At 40.0% G+C, this 13,822-nt stretch overlaps 1 protein-coding gene across 21 annotated transcripts in view; it reads left to right on the top strand.

Annotated features, from left to right (window-relative positions):
* The first annotated feature begins 1,362 nt into the window (after positions 1-1,362).
* NRXN1 (neurexin 1) overlaps positions 1,363-13,822 on the top strand; it is a 1,127,593-nt gene continuing 1,115,133 nt past the window's right edge. For 15 of the 21 annotated variants that reach the window (XM_023223881.2, XM_023223880.2, XM_023223877.2 and 12 more), the window contains exons 1-2: positions 1,363-1,916; positions 4,699-6,389. In XM_023223881.2, coding sequence (XP_023079649.1) covers positions 5,618-6,389 — 772 coding nt within the window. In that variant the 5' untranslated portion in view covers positions 1,363-1,916; positions 4,699-5,617. Of the gene's footprint in view, positions 1,917-4,698; positions 6,390-7,434; positions 7,535-13,822 lie in introns of those variants that run through there. The other 6 variants (XM_023223873.2, XM_023223863.2, XM_023223891.1 and 3 more) reach the window with 3 other exon arrangements.

Raw genomic sequence — 13,822 nt, 5'->3', positions numbered from 1 at the left:
AGAGTGGGTTGTAGTTGATAAATACAGTCAATATTTCACTCAGTCCACAATTCCAAATATTTTATTTATTCATTTCATCTTCACAACATCAAACACATGAAGAGGGAGCTATTATTATATCCATTTTACAGATGAGGTGGCTGAGGCAGCATAAGGTTAAGTATCTTGCTGAGGTTACAACTAATAAATGGCAGAGACTGAATTGAAGCTCAGATATCTATTTCCCAAACACGTAACCACTTGACAAAACTGCCTCTCTAAGGGCAATAAAAATATTAAAACCTGTGATACCTGCCTTCAGGTTATTTAGACCCTTTTACCAAAGTACTGAAAGCATAAATCGGCTTATCAAAGGAATGAGTTCTAGTTTTTTGGAAGAACATACATATTGTAATTGGAATGTATATTATTTTAGTGTTCCCAAATTTATCTAGTTCTTACATTCTTGCCCTATAGGGCCTGGAGGCCAAAAATAGTCTTGCCTTATAGTCTTTGAGGTTCAGACTACTAGGTTTGTGGCACTGCAATAAAATTGTTTCTGCTCCAAAACTAACCCAGGCTAGGAATATACAGGAATAGGAATTTAAATGCCCATAGGGTGCAAACCATAATTTAAAGCCACAGACACCGGACTCCTCTACCACCTAATCTGTAAGTTCCCTTAGATTTAACCCTTTTCTCACCAAACCCAGCAATGCCTATTGGGCATGCCCAGTTGTATGGTTAGAGCCTCACACCGAGTTTTACTTTCTCCAGGTTTTACCAGCTGCAGAAGGGAGGAGGAGACACAGGATAGAGTTAAACAGGTAGAAAACTTGGTTCAAGATAGAGCAAGGAAGGCTGGAGAATGACGAGAGGCTACAGTAAAAAACACTGTCAGACACAGTTCATCTTCGTCTGCAAGTTCGCATCTTACCCTGGTGGGTTCCTTTTGCATCTTTTTGGCACAGCCTAGGCAAGTCACGAAGATTTGTTGTGATTACTCAAGGCAGAGCCACAGTAAGGGGTGGGGCAAAGGACATCGGATCTAGGAGAATGCCAGTGCCTGTGTGAGTCCTGCTTGCCCCTGCATTCCTCGAAAAGCTGCAGCTTCTTTTCAAGGGTTCCAAGCAGGAGACCAAGGTGCACAAGTAAAGCCAGAGCTCATCATAATCACCGACTCCTTGGCCCCTTCTCTTTGACTGCTGGGCCCTTTCCTGGCACCCTCTCAGGTATCCCCGCCCAATCACTACTAAACCCCGGAGAAGTGGAATCTCCATACAGCTTTCCATGGGTCTAGCAGGGGCCTGGGCATGCTCAGTAGGCTACGTGGTTCTCTGGTTCGTGTTTGTTCGTTCTCGTTCTCTCTCTCTTTCTCTCTCCCTCTCTCCCTCTCTCTGTCTCTCTCTTTTCTTTCTTTCTGATGGGGAAGGGAGGGTGGTGACAAGTTAGAAACGCCTGCGGCAAGTCCCCGCCCCCAGGATCAGGCTCCCCCTGCAAGGGGACGATGCAAAGGTAAAAGCACCTTGCTCCGTAGCATCCAGACCTGGAGGGGCTGCGACCACGGGCCGAGCCCACCCATTCCCCAGCCAAAGGACAGGCCCGGCGCTCTCCATGGTACTGCGGAGAGCTCAGCTCCGCCCTTCTCTTTCAGAAGGACAGCACCCGGCGTCACGTAACCCAGCCTTCTCAGGCTCCACCACCGCCTTTTCCTTCCCAGCTCTTTCCCTCTCCTCCCCCTCCTCCTCCTTCTCCTCCTCCTCCTCCTGCTCCCCTCCGTTGCCTGTTCTCCCCTCCCGCACTCCTGGAGATAGACGCTCAAGCCTGACGCCTCTGAAAAGGCAGCAGCAGTCGCCTTATCCATAGACCTCAGGAAATTCGCTTTGACTGATGCATGCTTCAGGCTCTGGCTCAAGCTAAGGGGAATAACCGGGCAGGTAAAGAACCTCAATTTGGGTTGGGGGGAGGGGATGGGGCGAGGCAAGCTGAAGAAGGATATCTTTCCCCATTGTAACTGAGCCAGGATCTGCCACAAATACACAGGGAAAGATGGGTGGTGGGAGGGTGGAGGAGTGTAGATCTTGGTTGTTTTGCATGAAGCCTTTTAAATCGATGGCAGGAAGAAGAGATGGTGGAACTGGGGTAGTAACTTAAAGGCTGAATGCAGTGATTTTTTAGCAAAAGAAAGAAAATAACAGACAGGCTAGATATCGAAGCAACAAAATCTCTCTCTATATATTTCTTTTCCTACTTCATCAGCCCCACACTATGCCTATCCTTAATCTGTGCAGTAGACTCCGAGCTCCAAGAAACTGCACTGGTATTAGAGATGGAGCTTAGAGACTGGGCGGGAAAGCCAGAGAGAATTTTGGGTGTGCATTGGTATTGAGGGACTTTGCAAAAGCCAGGGGTGAAATAATAAGCACTTCAAAAATTTCTCTGAGATTTCATGTTCTTTATGAGGATATATGTATCGAAGGGTGCATGGACAGGTATAGGGGGGTTTGTGTGTATGTGTGTGTGATATCAGAAACATTAAAATATGCAACTGCAGCCGATGAGTGTACGGTATTGATCCTCCTAGTGACTTGGGATGAATTTGATTCTAGAAATGAAAGAGAGGATTAATGATGCTGTTAGTCTGCTTTTGAATTAGAGCGCTTCTTCTTTTGGCTGCAGTAAGGTTGTTTTTCAGATCCCTTTATTTCATCCTCTAATTTGTGAACTCGCCAGGTCTTTCCGGCACCTAGAGAGAATCTTCTTTTCTCCATATAAATACAGATACTCACTCACATACAATGAGCTTCCTCCAAGAACTAGGAAAACCAGTTAACCTCCCTGTGGTAGGAATGTATATATATCTATATGTACATATATATTTCTCTAGGGTTTTTCTCTCTTCCACCATCCCTTAAAATTGTAAAGGTGTGCATTTGTGGAGGAGGGCAGAAGGGACAGGAGAAAAAAGGTTATGTGATCAATGTAACATTAATACAATAATTGGCTCCAATAGAGTTACACACACAAGCAAAAAAAAGGTTTTCTAACACATGAGCTTGAGAGTGGGTTCAAAGCACTACTCTTGATCATGACATTCCAGATTTATTTTGCAAATGACTGAAAATTTAGCAGATTCCTAAGTCCACTTAAAATATGAAAGTATACTGAATAATATGCTATTTCAGATGACCTGACGAGCCCCTTTCTTTGGGTTTGATACAGGAGAGACAAGATATGACTGGTGATTGCTGATGGTGTGGAATGTATCAGCCATAATAAATAAGCAACTGAGATTTTTATTTCCTTTTGCTAGTGGGCAGTGTGTATGTGCGCACACTTGCACAATGTGTGCGTGTGTGTGTGTGTGTGTGTGTGTGTTGAAAGAGAGAACCAGTCATCAATTTCATCTGGGAGGAACTTGAAGTGGGATCCCCTAGCTTGGTGGCTCTCAGCTGACACCTGTAGGGATTGCTCTGTACTGAAGAGAAATGCTCTCAGCTCCCTCCATGGAGAATCAGCAGCACAATGCGGTGCCATAAATTACTGCTAGTTTCAGCTTGTAGGGGAAAAAAAAGTGTTAATTGATAGTCGGCTTCCACGTCCAGATGATAAATTTGGGGTGTGTATTTGTGTGTGTGTGTGCATGTGTGTATGATGTGTGTATATTGTAGTGTGTGTGTGTTTGCAAGCGGGGGGGGGGTGTATAAGAAATAGAAAAATAATGCACTTCCTTGACATGAACAGATTATACATTTGTAATTTTTTTCAAAAGGTAAGAATAATTTTTTGGTTAAAAAATGACTTAGAAAAAAACAGTGTTTATGATTTCTGTACTATTTCAAGAACCTCTCAGATTAGAGTTGAATAAAGAGAAGTGATTTAATAGTATAGTGAGTGATTCAAAGGTATGGTTTTAAATTCTAGCATCCTGGAGCCATTGCAGCTGAGATGACATACATGCCAACTGCTGTTCTGATCACACAAATTGTGAGGGCTGACAGCCAGATACAGACTTCAGGAGGAGTTAGATCTACACTATTAGGCAAAATATTAAGTACTTTATGCACCTTTAGATAAGTTAATATTAGGGCAATTGAGACAATGCCAAAACATAAACCTGGCTCCAATTAGTGGTTTTCTTTTACAACAGATTATTCCTTTAATATAAAGGAGAACTATATTGTGTGAAATTTTGCAAGAGATTACCAAGAAATCATCAATATTCCTTCTAAGAAAAATAAAATGGCAGGAATGCTATACAAGTCTAAGCTGGCAGCTTCCTGCCAACAGTTTAATCTAATTTGCCAACTGTAAAATCTATTAACTGAGATTTGAATAGGCTGTATTTTTACTGTCTACAGAACAAGCACACAACATAGGTAGAAATCCTTAAAAACATTTTTTTCTCTACTCACATATTTTAAAAATTAAACAATCTTACAAAAAGAAAAGGATAACAGTAATCAAATTTCTCTTTAAAACTTCAGGTTACCAACTAACAGTTATAATGGGTGTCATGGCTGACTGTAAAATTGTGATATTAACTATTAGAAAATATTAGGACTTACTTGTAGTGAGGATAAAAAAAGCTCCATACAAGAAGGTTAACTCTTTGGCATACTAATAGGACCAGGTCTACACCTGTGTTATGAGCTGAATAAGGATTTATATAATACTATATTGACTTTAGACCTTAATTTTGACTTTAATTCTCTGCAGATATCTGGGTCCTTAAAAAAGACAAGATACAAGCAAAGTGCATCACCAACACACAACCAATTGATGTGCTGTCATCTTAGTTTGGCCCTGCAGAGGCGGAGAGAAAAGAAGAGGAGCTGTTGCGATTTCCACATCTAACAGCTTCTGGCTATTTCGCAACTGCTGGGTTTGAGTCCTACTGTTGCTGTGGCTGAAAAGAAAAGTAAAATCTAACTTGTGAGACCATGCACAAGGAATTAGGCTTGGTTGCAGCGGTGCCGAAGCCCATGCTATGACAGAAGAAGCTGGCCTTTGAAGCTATCCTCGGGTTAGGAAGTGGTGCCTAAAGAGGCAAGCATCCCTTTCTCCGTTCTGCTTTAAGACACCACATCTGAAGGAGACACACTTGAGGCACTCACAAGCATCCAAGGATACTGGCTCACTGCTGGTTTCCTGCACTTTCTAGAGAAAAGTGTTTGCTTTTTATTGACTCTCACTGCTTCCTTTTGGCCTGGTACCACTGGTGGAACCTGGCAGACAATGGGATTTGAGGAGTTAAGTATCTGTTGACACCACAGATGCTCTTAAATTAGTTAATCAGACTCAAATGGGTCAGTGCTTTCCCTTGATCTTTTGTTGAAGCTTTTTCCAGAACGTTTTCTCCAAAGTGCATCCTCCCTTTGGTCTGGAAGTTCTGTGGCTACCCTGTACCACTGGGGTCAACGTTTTCCAGTTGGAAGAGGACTACAGGGAGAGAGGGAGGGGTTATTGGAAGAAGAAGAAGAAAAAAAGAACTAAATAAAGGCGGACACATCCGTTCCACTCCCGCCTTTCCCCTTACCTTTCTGTGTCTCGGGACCCTTATTTCTTAGTCACGGTGTCCAGGACCATTTTGACCCTGTCGGCCCCGGCACCCCCCCGCCGCACCCCAGCCCCGAGCATGGGGACGGCGCTGCTTCAGCGCGGGGGCTGCTTTCTTCTGTGCCTCTCGCTGCTGCTCCTGGGCTGCTGGGCGGAGCTGGGCAGCGGGCTGGAGTTTCCGGGAGCCGAGGGCCAATGGACGCGCTTCCCCAAGTGGAACGCCTGCTGCGAGAGCGAGATGAGCTTCCAGCTCAAGACGCGTAGCGCCCGCGGCCTCGTGCTCTACTTCGACGACGAGGGCTTCTGCGACTTCCTAGAGCTGATCCTGACGCGCGGCGGCCGCCTGCAGCTCAGCTTTTCCATCTTCTGCGCTGAGCCTGCAACGCTCCTGGCCGACACACCGGTTAACGACGGCGCCTGGCACAGCGTGCGAATCCGCCGCCAGTTCCGCAACACCACGCTCTTCATCGACCAGGTGGAGGCCAAGTGGGTGGAGGTCAAGTCCAAGCGTAGGGACATGACGGTGTTCAGCGGCCTTTTCGTCGGGGGGCTGCCGCCGGAACTGCGCGCCGCTGCGCTCAAGCTCACCCTGGCCTCCGTGAGGGAGCGGGAGCCCTTCAAGGGGTGGATTCGTGACGTGAGGGTCAACTCCTCACAGGTCCTGCCCGTGGACAGCGGCGAGGTGAAGCTGGACGACGAGCCGCCCAACAGCGGCGGGGGAAGCCCGTGCGAGGCGGGCGAGGAGGGCGAGGGCGGGGTGTGCCTCAACGGAGGCGTGTGCTCCGTGGTGGACGACCAGGCCGTGTGCGACTGCTCGCGAACCGGCTTCCGCGGCAAGGACTGCAGCCAAGGTAAGGCCCGACGCCCGACCCGCGGGGGCCGGGGCCTGGGCAGGGCGCGGGGAGGAAGGGGGCCGGGCTGGTGCATGGGGTCTTCCTAATCTGCCCAAAGGTGTGGCAGTGCGCTTCGAGGGAAAGGCCTTGTTTCTGGGGGCCTCTCTACCTTACCCCCCTCCACAGCTTCTCCCTTGACATCCTCGTAAGGATTGGGCAGCCCCCACTTCCAAGTTTGAGTTCCTCCTGGAGACCTTTCTACCAACACTACTCCCTTCCAAGTGTCAAATACAGTGGCCTCTTCTCATTCCTCGGGTTCTTTGGCAGGTTGGGCCCTATATTTATTGGATCGCGACCCACCTATATGACTGCTGTACTTGTCTTTACCACTTCTACATCTGTAACACACAGACTTTGCCCTTAAGATGCAAACAAGCATCTAGAAGATTGGGCATCCGTTTGATGAGAAGTAAAGCACAGGAGAGGTTTGCCATGGCCGTGGTTGAGAATCCCCACGTGGGTGTGATCACTCGTGGTAAAGGAGGAGAAAGACAGGGTTCACAGGCAGTTCTATGCCTTTTGCAGATAGAGCGATAAAAACCTGCTTTTGGTCGTGGAAAAAGGGGAAGAGAGGATGTGAAGAGTTTCTTCATTAGCAGGAGGCTTTTTGGAAGAATACTGGTTTCCACGGTTAGATCCAAGTCCAGCATTTGTCAAATTTAAGTAAAATTTTGTCATTTCTGTGGTTTCTTGAAGTGTGAGACAGGTCAGCTGACGTTTACATATGTTAGAGATTAAATAACATTTCTTAATTAACAAATGCCTTATAAAGAGAAACAGAGTGGTAGAGAAATTTAGATGTTGCTGAATTGGGAAGCTGCTGCAGACTAATAAACAGGGATGCGTGTAAGGGATTGCAAGAGATTTTCTAAGGATATTCGGCTAATGACATTTATCTGGGGGTAGTGGAGGCCAAGTTGTAATTTCTGTGGTTCTTGGGGCTTAAAATAGTGTGGCATTAAACAACAAAAATCATACCTAAGTTCTGTTTTCTCCCCTTTAGAAATAAAATTCAGTCTTCAGTGTGTTTTGTCGGTGTTGTTACATGACAATGACCAAGGAAAATATTGTTGTATAAATACAGCAAAGCCTCTGAGCAGAAAGTGAGTGAGTGATGTGAAAAAGATGAATCAGTGGCTAAGCAGGAGATGTCAGGATTTAAAGTAGATAGCTTAAGGGTCAAAGCAAGGCAATCAACACATGGATAAGTGGCATTTGTGGCTGAAATGGGTGGAAACAAAGGTGAATTATTAAATCTGATTTTGAAAGCTATAGGGACAAAAGCTCTATGTGTGGCTGCGTTTTATTGTATAATGTCTTTGTTTTTTGCTGACACTGCTAAGGGGAACTAGCCTTTGTAAATCTTATTAGAGTTGACAGTTCTCTCTCACTTGACTTTAAGAGAAATAAAGACTTGATAAGATTAGTAATTGTTTAAACAGCAAGGAGAGTTAGTTAGGAAGAAAAAAATACTGGTCTTTAGGAGACTTCTGTAGCCTTCACAGGATTAGGAAGAGGGGAAGAAGGAAAGGGCTATTTTATTGTGCTCTGTCTTCATGTGGGTTTTTGTTTTTCATTATATTTTAGCTTAGGTAATTATAGAAAACTGTATTCCATGGCCTATACAGCACTTCAGCTTTAACAGTACATTTCTATAGTTATAAGAGCAGGCTTTACAGTTATGTTTTACAAAACAAAAAAGATCATTTTTTTCTTCTAGCAAATCTAATTGTGAATCATGAATAAGATACTGGGTAGATATGATAATTTCCATACTATAATTTGGAGTTACATACTTTTGCACTGATTAATAAAAACAAATGTTTTTATTAATTGAACATTATTTTATGGGAAAATTGCCCTAAGTATCCTAATGCCACTTTAAAATACAGATAAGGCAATTTAATGAAGGACACACGAAATGTAGCTTCCTTCCTTAAATTAGGAAACAAATATGACACAATGACAGCTTGTACTGTGTGGGAAGGTGTTTTAAATGAAAATTTTTATTTTTCTGTGCATTTTTAATGTAGGGATTCAGAGATCATGCATAATCAGGAACAGTTAAGAGTGGAAAAAGTAATTTGTTAAAGAGAAGCAGAATTTGATATATCTGAAATGCATTTTATTTTGCAAATGGATAGCTCTTTCTATAAGATAAAGAACTTGGAATTACCAAGATGCATAATTGAACAGTATAGTGCCTGGGTACATAGGATAATTCAACTCAGAATAGCAAATCCATTACGATTCTTCTGAAGCATTGAGTCATTTTGAAAATTTGAACTGAAAATGGAGTGCAAAAGATCACCACTAAACGTAGAAGGAAAACAAAAGGTTGGATTATTTTGAGTAGCACAGAATTGGGAGATGGAGTGATAAAGGCAGAGTCAGTCTTCCTACAAGGATTGGCTCCATTTTGCTTATTTTCCCTATTTCATGTGTGTCAAGTGACTTGAATAATTAATTGAGAATGGATGCCTCTCGCAACACAGATCATGTATTAATGGTGAGTGATAGATGATTTCTGTTCAGATGAAATATCAACAAAGCTCTGCCTGTAGCCAGTATTTACACTGTTTGTCATGTTCTTCATAAAAACTAATTTTAAGATAAATAAGTTCACATTCATTAAGAGAAAATTTAGGGAAAAAAAACAGACAAGTAAATATTAAACATAAACTCAGCTTATCTCTGGTCCCAACTATAATTCTTTTAAAACTTTAACACCATTTAACTGCCTTCATATTTAAAATACAATAAGAACTACTAACAATTAATACTATTATAAGATAGTAAAAATATTCTCTGCCCCCCAACCTCCAGCCAAGAGTGACTTGAAACAACTTATGCACATGTGAATTTCCAGAATATTTTTATTGAATGAGCTCAATTTCATCCTGGCTTTGTGTTCGAGCCTAGCAAGTTTTATTTATTTATGTATTGATAGAGAATCCAGTAAAGGTTATGTGTCATGACCAGGTTAGTGGCAGAACCTGGGTAAGAGCATAAACACTTTTATTTGTTCCCAAGCCCTTTTTCATCATGTCTGGCAAATAAGATTTCCAGTTCATTCGGGTTGAGATTATTTTTCAGGTTCAGGTGTTATTCAAGGCGGGGAAAAAAAAAAACATATCAAAATGGCTGATAGAACAAAACTAATTTATGCATCACTTATGTTCTTTGACCCTGAGCATCAGCCTCAGAACTCAACTAAGCAAAAATGTCACCTTTCCTGAATAATGAATGCTTATAGGGTACATAGCTTTTTCATATTCATTTCATCTAAGAGCCTGGACCATTTATGATCTCATCTAAATGACCTTGAACATTATTCTACTTAAGAGCACTCATAGATCCCTAGCAACTTGAAAGAATTAGTGAATCTCATAGCTATCCAGTTTAAAAACAAGGATAACAAGGACAATCAATAAGAAATTAAGTTATATTTCTCGTGATTTCCAGATCCCCAGGTCTTGTACATTTTAGAGTCGTGTGTATTAAAATCCCACATTGGACTGTTTCACTTTTTTGCATGTCCTCTATTTAAATGGCCATAGACACATATGGCTTCTGCTTATTGTTTAATATTACTGAACATGTCAGTATGATAGATGTGACTTAAGAAAGCTCCTGCTTTCCATTACTTTCTTAATATGACCGGATAGGCAACCACCTTTACTCATTCATTCATTCGTTTATTCATTCATTTGTTTATAAATTTCTTTATTCAACAAGTACTGATTAAGTGTTTTGTGTACCAGAGTATTAGGCTTATGCAATAAAATGGTAGTGCAGAAATAATTATTACTTTCATAGGCCTCATATTCTAGTGAGAAGGCATAGTGACTTTCAAAAAAAATGAAGCTTAGAATTGTGGTATATATTTTGAAGGATGGGTGCATGGTACTGTGAAAACTTAAAATAGTGTGAGCTGACCTAATAAAAAGTGATTATTAAACTGAAATCTGAAAACGTAAGAAAGAATTAACCAAATTAAGGCAGAGGAAAAGTATTAATCAGGTAAAGCCCAGAGGAGCAGAATTATGATGCAGGAGATGGCACAACATGTTCAAGCCACTGAGAGAATGCCTTAAGCATGTAGCTCTAACTCCATACTTGAGAGGAGTGGGGTCAGGCAGTGCACAGCCTTCTGGACCATGTCAAGTATTTTCGTCTTTACTGTAAAAGTGATAAAATAGTAATGGAAAGGATGTAATGTGAATGGTAGGGAGTAAGATGGCATTATCACGTTTATATTTCCAAAATGCCACTCTGGCTACAATGTAGAGAACAGATTGAAAGGGGGCCAGGGAAAAAGAGAAAACATTATTTTCTGTTTGTCAGTCAACATCATTTGTTAAGCACCCACAGTAAGCTGTAGATTAAACTAGGGGAAAAAATACAGTTCTTTCTTGAAGGAAGTTAAAGTCATCATGGGTTTGCTTAGGTATAGAAATAAATGTAAGGCCGTTGATTGTTCACAACACTTTGGTTCTTCCTGTGAAAAGCATTGCCTGAACCCTTTATGTGGGTTGTAATGTGGTTTCCTGTAGATAAACCCATTGAATCTGTGGGTTTTTGGAACCCAATGGCAGTGCCACACTTTATAGTATGCCCCCAAGTACATTGCTCAACATGTTTTAGTGACAAAATGTATTTGTTGTTTGAATCAACATTGTAACTACTACAATAAAGGACAATATTTTGTAGCTGCTTGTAATCTTTGTAAGATTGTTTTCATTTAAATAGTTATTATATAAGTAGATACTGGATAAAAATGATTCAGAGATTTTGCCACAGTTTTGTTTGAAGTCTGCCATTGTAGGAAAAGGTGGTGTGTTGAGAAAGCTCTGAGTCACAGAAACTCATCAGTAATTTCTAGAGGAAACATTCTGAGAAACTCTTAAAGTATGACAGTGAAAGGCATCTGTTTATTAAAAAGCTTATTTTGACTATGAGGTAATAATCAAAACTGAGTTACTATTCTAAAATGCCACAAATAAAGTCAAATGTATTATTTTGAGATTTTGTTTTCCTATTCTGAGATGCAGTTGTAGTGTAGAGGTTAAATTATACAGACTCTTGGGCAAGACTGCCTGGTTTCAAGTGGCACACTCAAACTTTCTATTCCTCAATTGTGTTATCTGTGAAATTGGGATGAGAATACTACTTCTTAGTACTCTTAAGAAAATGAAGCAGGTGACTTCATGTGAATCTTTTAGATCAGTGCCTGGCCCTTAGTAAGCATTTTGTAAGTGTCCATGTGTTATTTTTGTTACTATTACCTCACCCACTATTTCCACTGACACTGTTTTCTTTAGGGGTAATTTCAAGCAAAATTTAAATATATAGAACTTCTTCTTACTCCTCTAAAAGTAATTTTAGTATAGTAATAATCCATTACCTGCCCACAGTTTCAGTTTGTGAAGACAATGAGCCTCTGTTTCTGTTGTATGCAGCTGTGTTCTAATGTTACCCTTGTCTAGGTGTTATTCAAAATATATTAAAAAACCACATTCTGAGAATTTTGTAATTTAGCAAGCAATCAGCACAAAAGTGTATGTAGAAACTATACTTTCACTTTCCACATAAACTAGTACCTGTATTCCATCCCAATTTTACATTTAGGCAGTGATTTTTACTATATTAATAGCTTATTGAAGATATCATTTACTTTTAAGTTTATACTATTATTATCTATCAAATAGGAAAAGTTTTAATAACTTTAGTTTAAAGAAAGGTTTATTCAATTTATAACTTGTCTTTGAGACTCTCTTATACATTAAAGTTATTTACACATATGTTGCAGATAAGATAGGTAACATATTTGGCTTTAAAAGTTCAAGCAAGCTGTTCTTTTAGTTATCATATGCAGATTATACTTTTCAGCATAAAATTATGTATATATATGTATACATGTCACTGATACCATGTTCAGTTTTGGATATTATTAAGTTAAATGTGAATTAAATTGATTATTAAAGGTATAGTTATCTTGATGGACTATAGAAAGAACTGGCACTGTATAATATTTCTGTCATTCTTAGCTGCATTGTGAGAATCAGGACTCAGACACATTAGTACCTGAAAATAGTCATTGACCACATTCTATACTCCTTCCTCAGCTACACTGGTTGCAGAGTTAACTCCTGTAAATATGTACTAAAAATTAGGTCTTACAATAAATATTCAGGTTTTGTTTTATTAGGGGATTAATAAACCTACTATTACAAGTTGCTGTGCAAACTATGCTTTCACAAAGTATATAAACATATTTGATGTAATTCAGAATAAATTAGTTTTACATTTTTTAAAGTTTTTGGTTTATTATAAAACACTATGCAAATCTTAAACTTTTTTGTTGTGTACTTCTCTATAATTTTGTGGCCCAGTCCCTTTTCTATTATTCATAAGTATAGGAATAGGTAATTTTACATGGTCTTTGCTGAATATATTTCTTAAAATGTTCTAATTAGCTTTGGAAAACAAAATTTTGGCCAATTGCTTTAGATTAGAGCATCTTCAGAAAATTGCAAGGCTTTTGGTTTTCTCTCCTGAGCATGGATTCCATGTAGTTCTACTTGAATATTGGGATGGGTACCATGCACTCTCAGATTCCATTCTTGCCACATGATTATTTATATTTTTTGTGTGTAAACAGAACATGGTTTGGAATCTGAAGAACTAAATTCCAGGTGGGACTTTACATCTTAATAGATGTTAAAAGTAATATAACAACATCCATCAATGTTCTGTTTTATTTTCTGAGGTTGCAAATTGGGAAACCACCTAATCAGACTACTAATATATTGTAAAGTAATGCCAGCCTACTTCACAGATTGTTTGCAAGTAGATAATAGATATAAACTCTATCGAAGCTTAAAAATTTGAAGGAGATATTAAATGGCAGCAGATAGATTGCTGTAGGATGTTGTGAATGCTAATAGTATTATAAAAATGTGTATCATGTTTCTTTAAATCTACTTTGAGTTCATTTTAAATGTATTTTAGACCATTTATGCCCCAAAGTATGCATCAGATTTGGTAGAGTTCTCTTATTATTATGCTTTAAAATATGGATATTATGACAAGCCACGTAAAGAGGACATTGTTTCCCTTATTCCTCTTGGGTAAAATTTAAACAAATAAGTGCTTTAAGGCAGCAATTATATGAGTGCATACTATGTAATTCTGTTTATATGAAATCTAAACCAGATACAACTAATCAGTGATGTTAGAGGTCAGAATAAAGGTACCTTTTAGTGGTCTTGACTAGAAGAAGACAAAACAATGGAGCATTGGGCATGATATGGGTGGTGGTTACATGGGTATGTACATTTATAAAGATTCACTGAACTATATATGTAAAATGTATATGCTTTACTGTA

The sequence above is a fragment of the Piliocolobus tephrosceles genome, chromosome 15 (assembly GCF_002776525.5).
Source record: "Piliocolobus tephrosceles isolate RC106 chromosome 15, ASM277652v3, whole genome shotgun sequence".
Classification (NCBI taxonomy): domain Eukaryota; kingdom Metazoa; phylum Chordata; class Mammalia; order Primates; family Cercopithecidae; genus Piliocolobus; species Piliocolobus tephrosceles.
The sequence above is the reverse complement of the archived record's forward strand: the minus strand, read 5'-3'. Positions and strand labels throughout refer to the sequence as shown.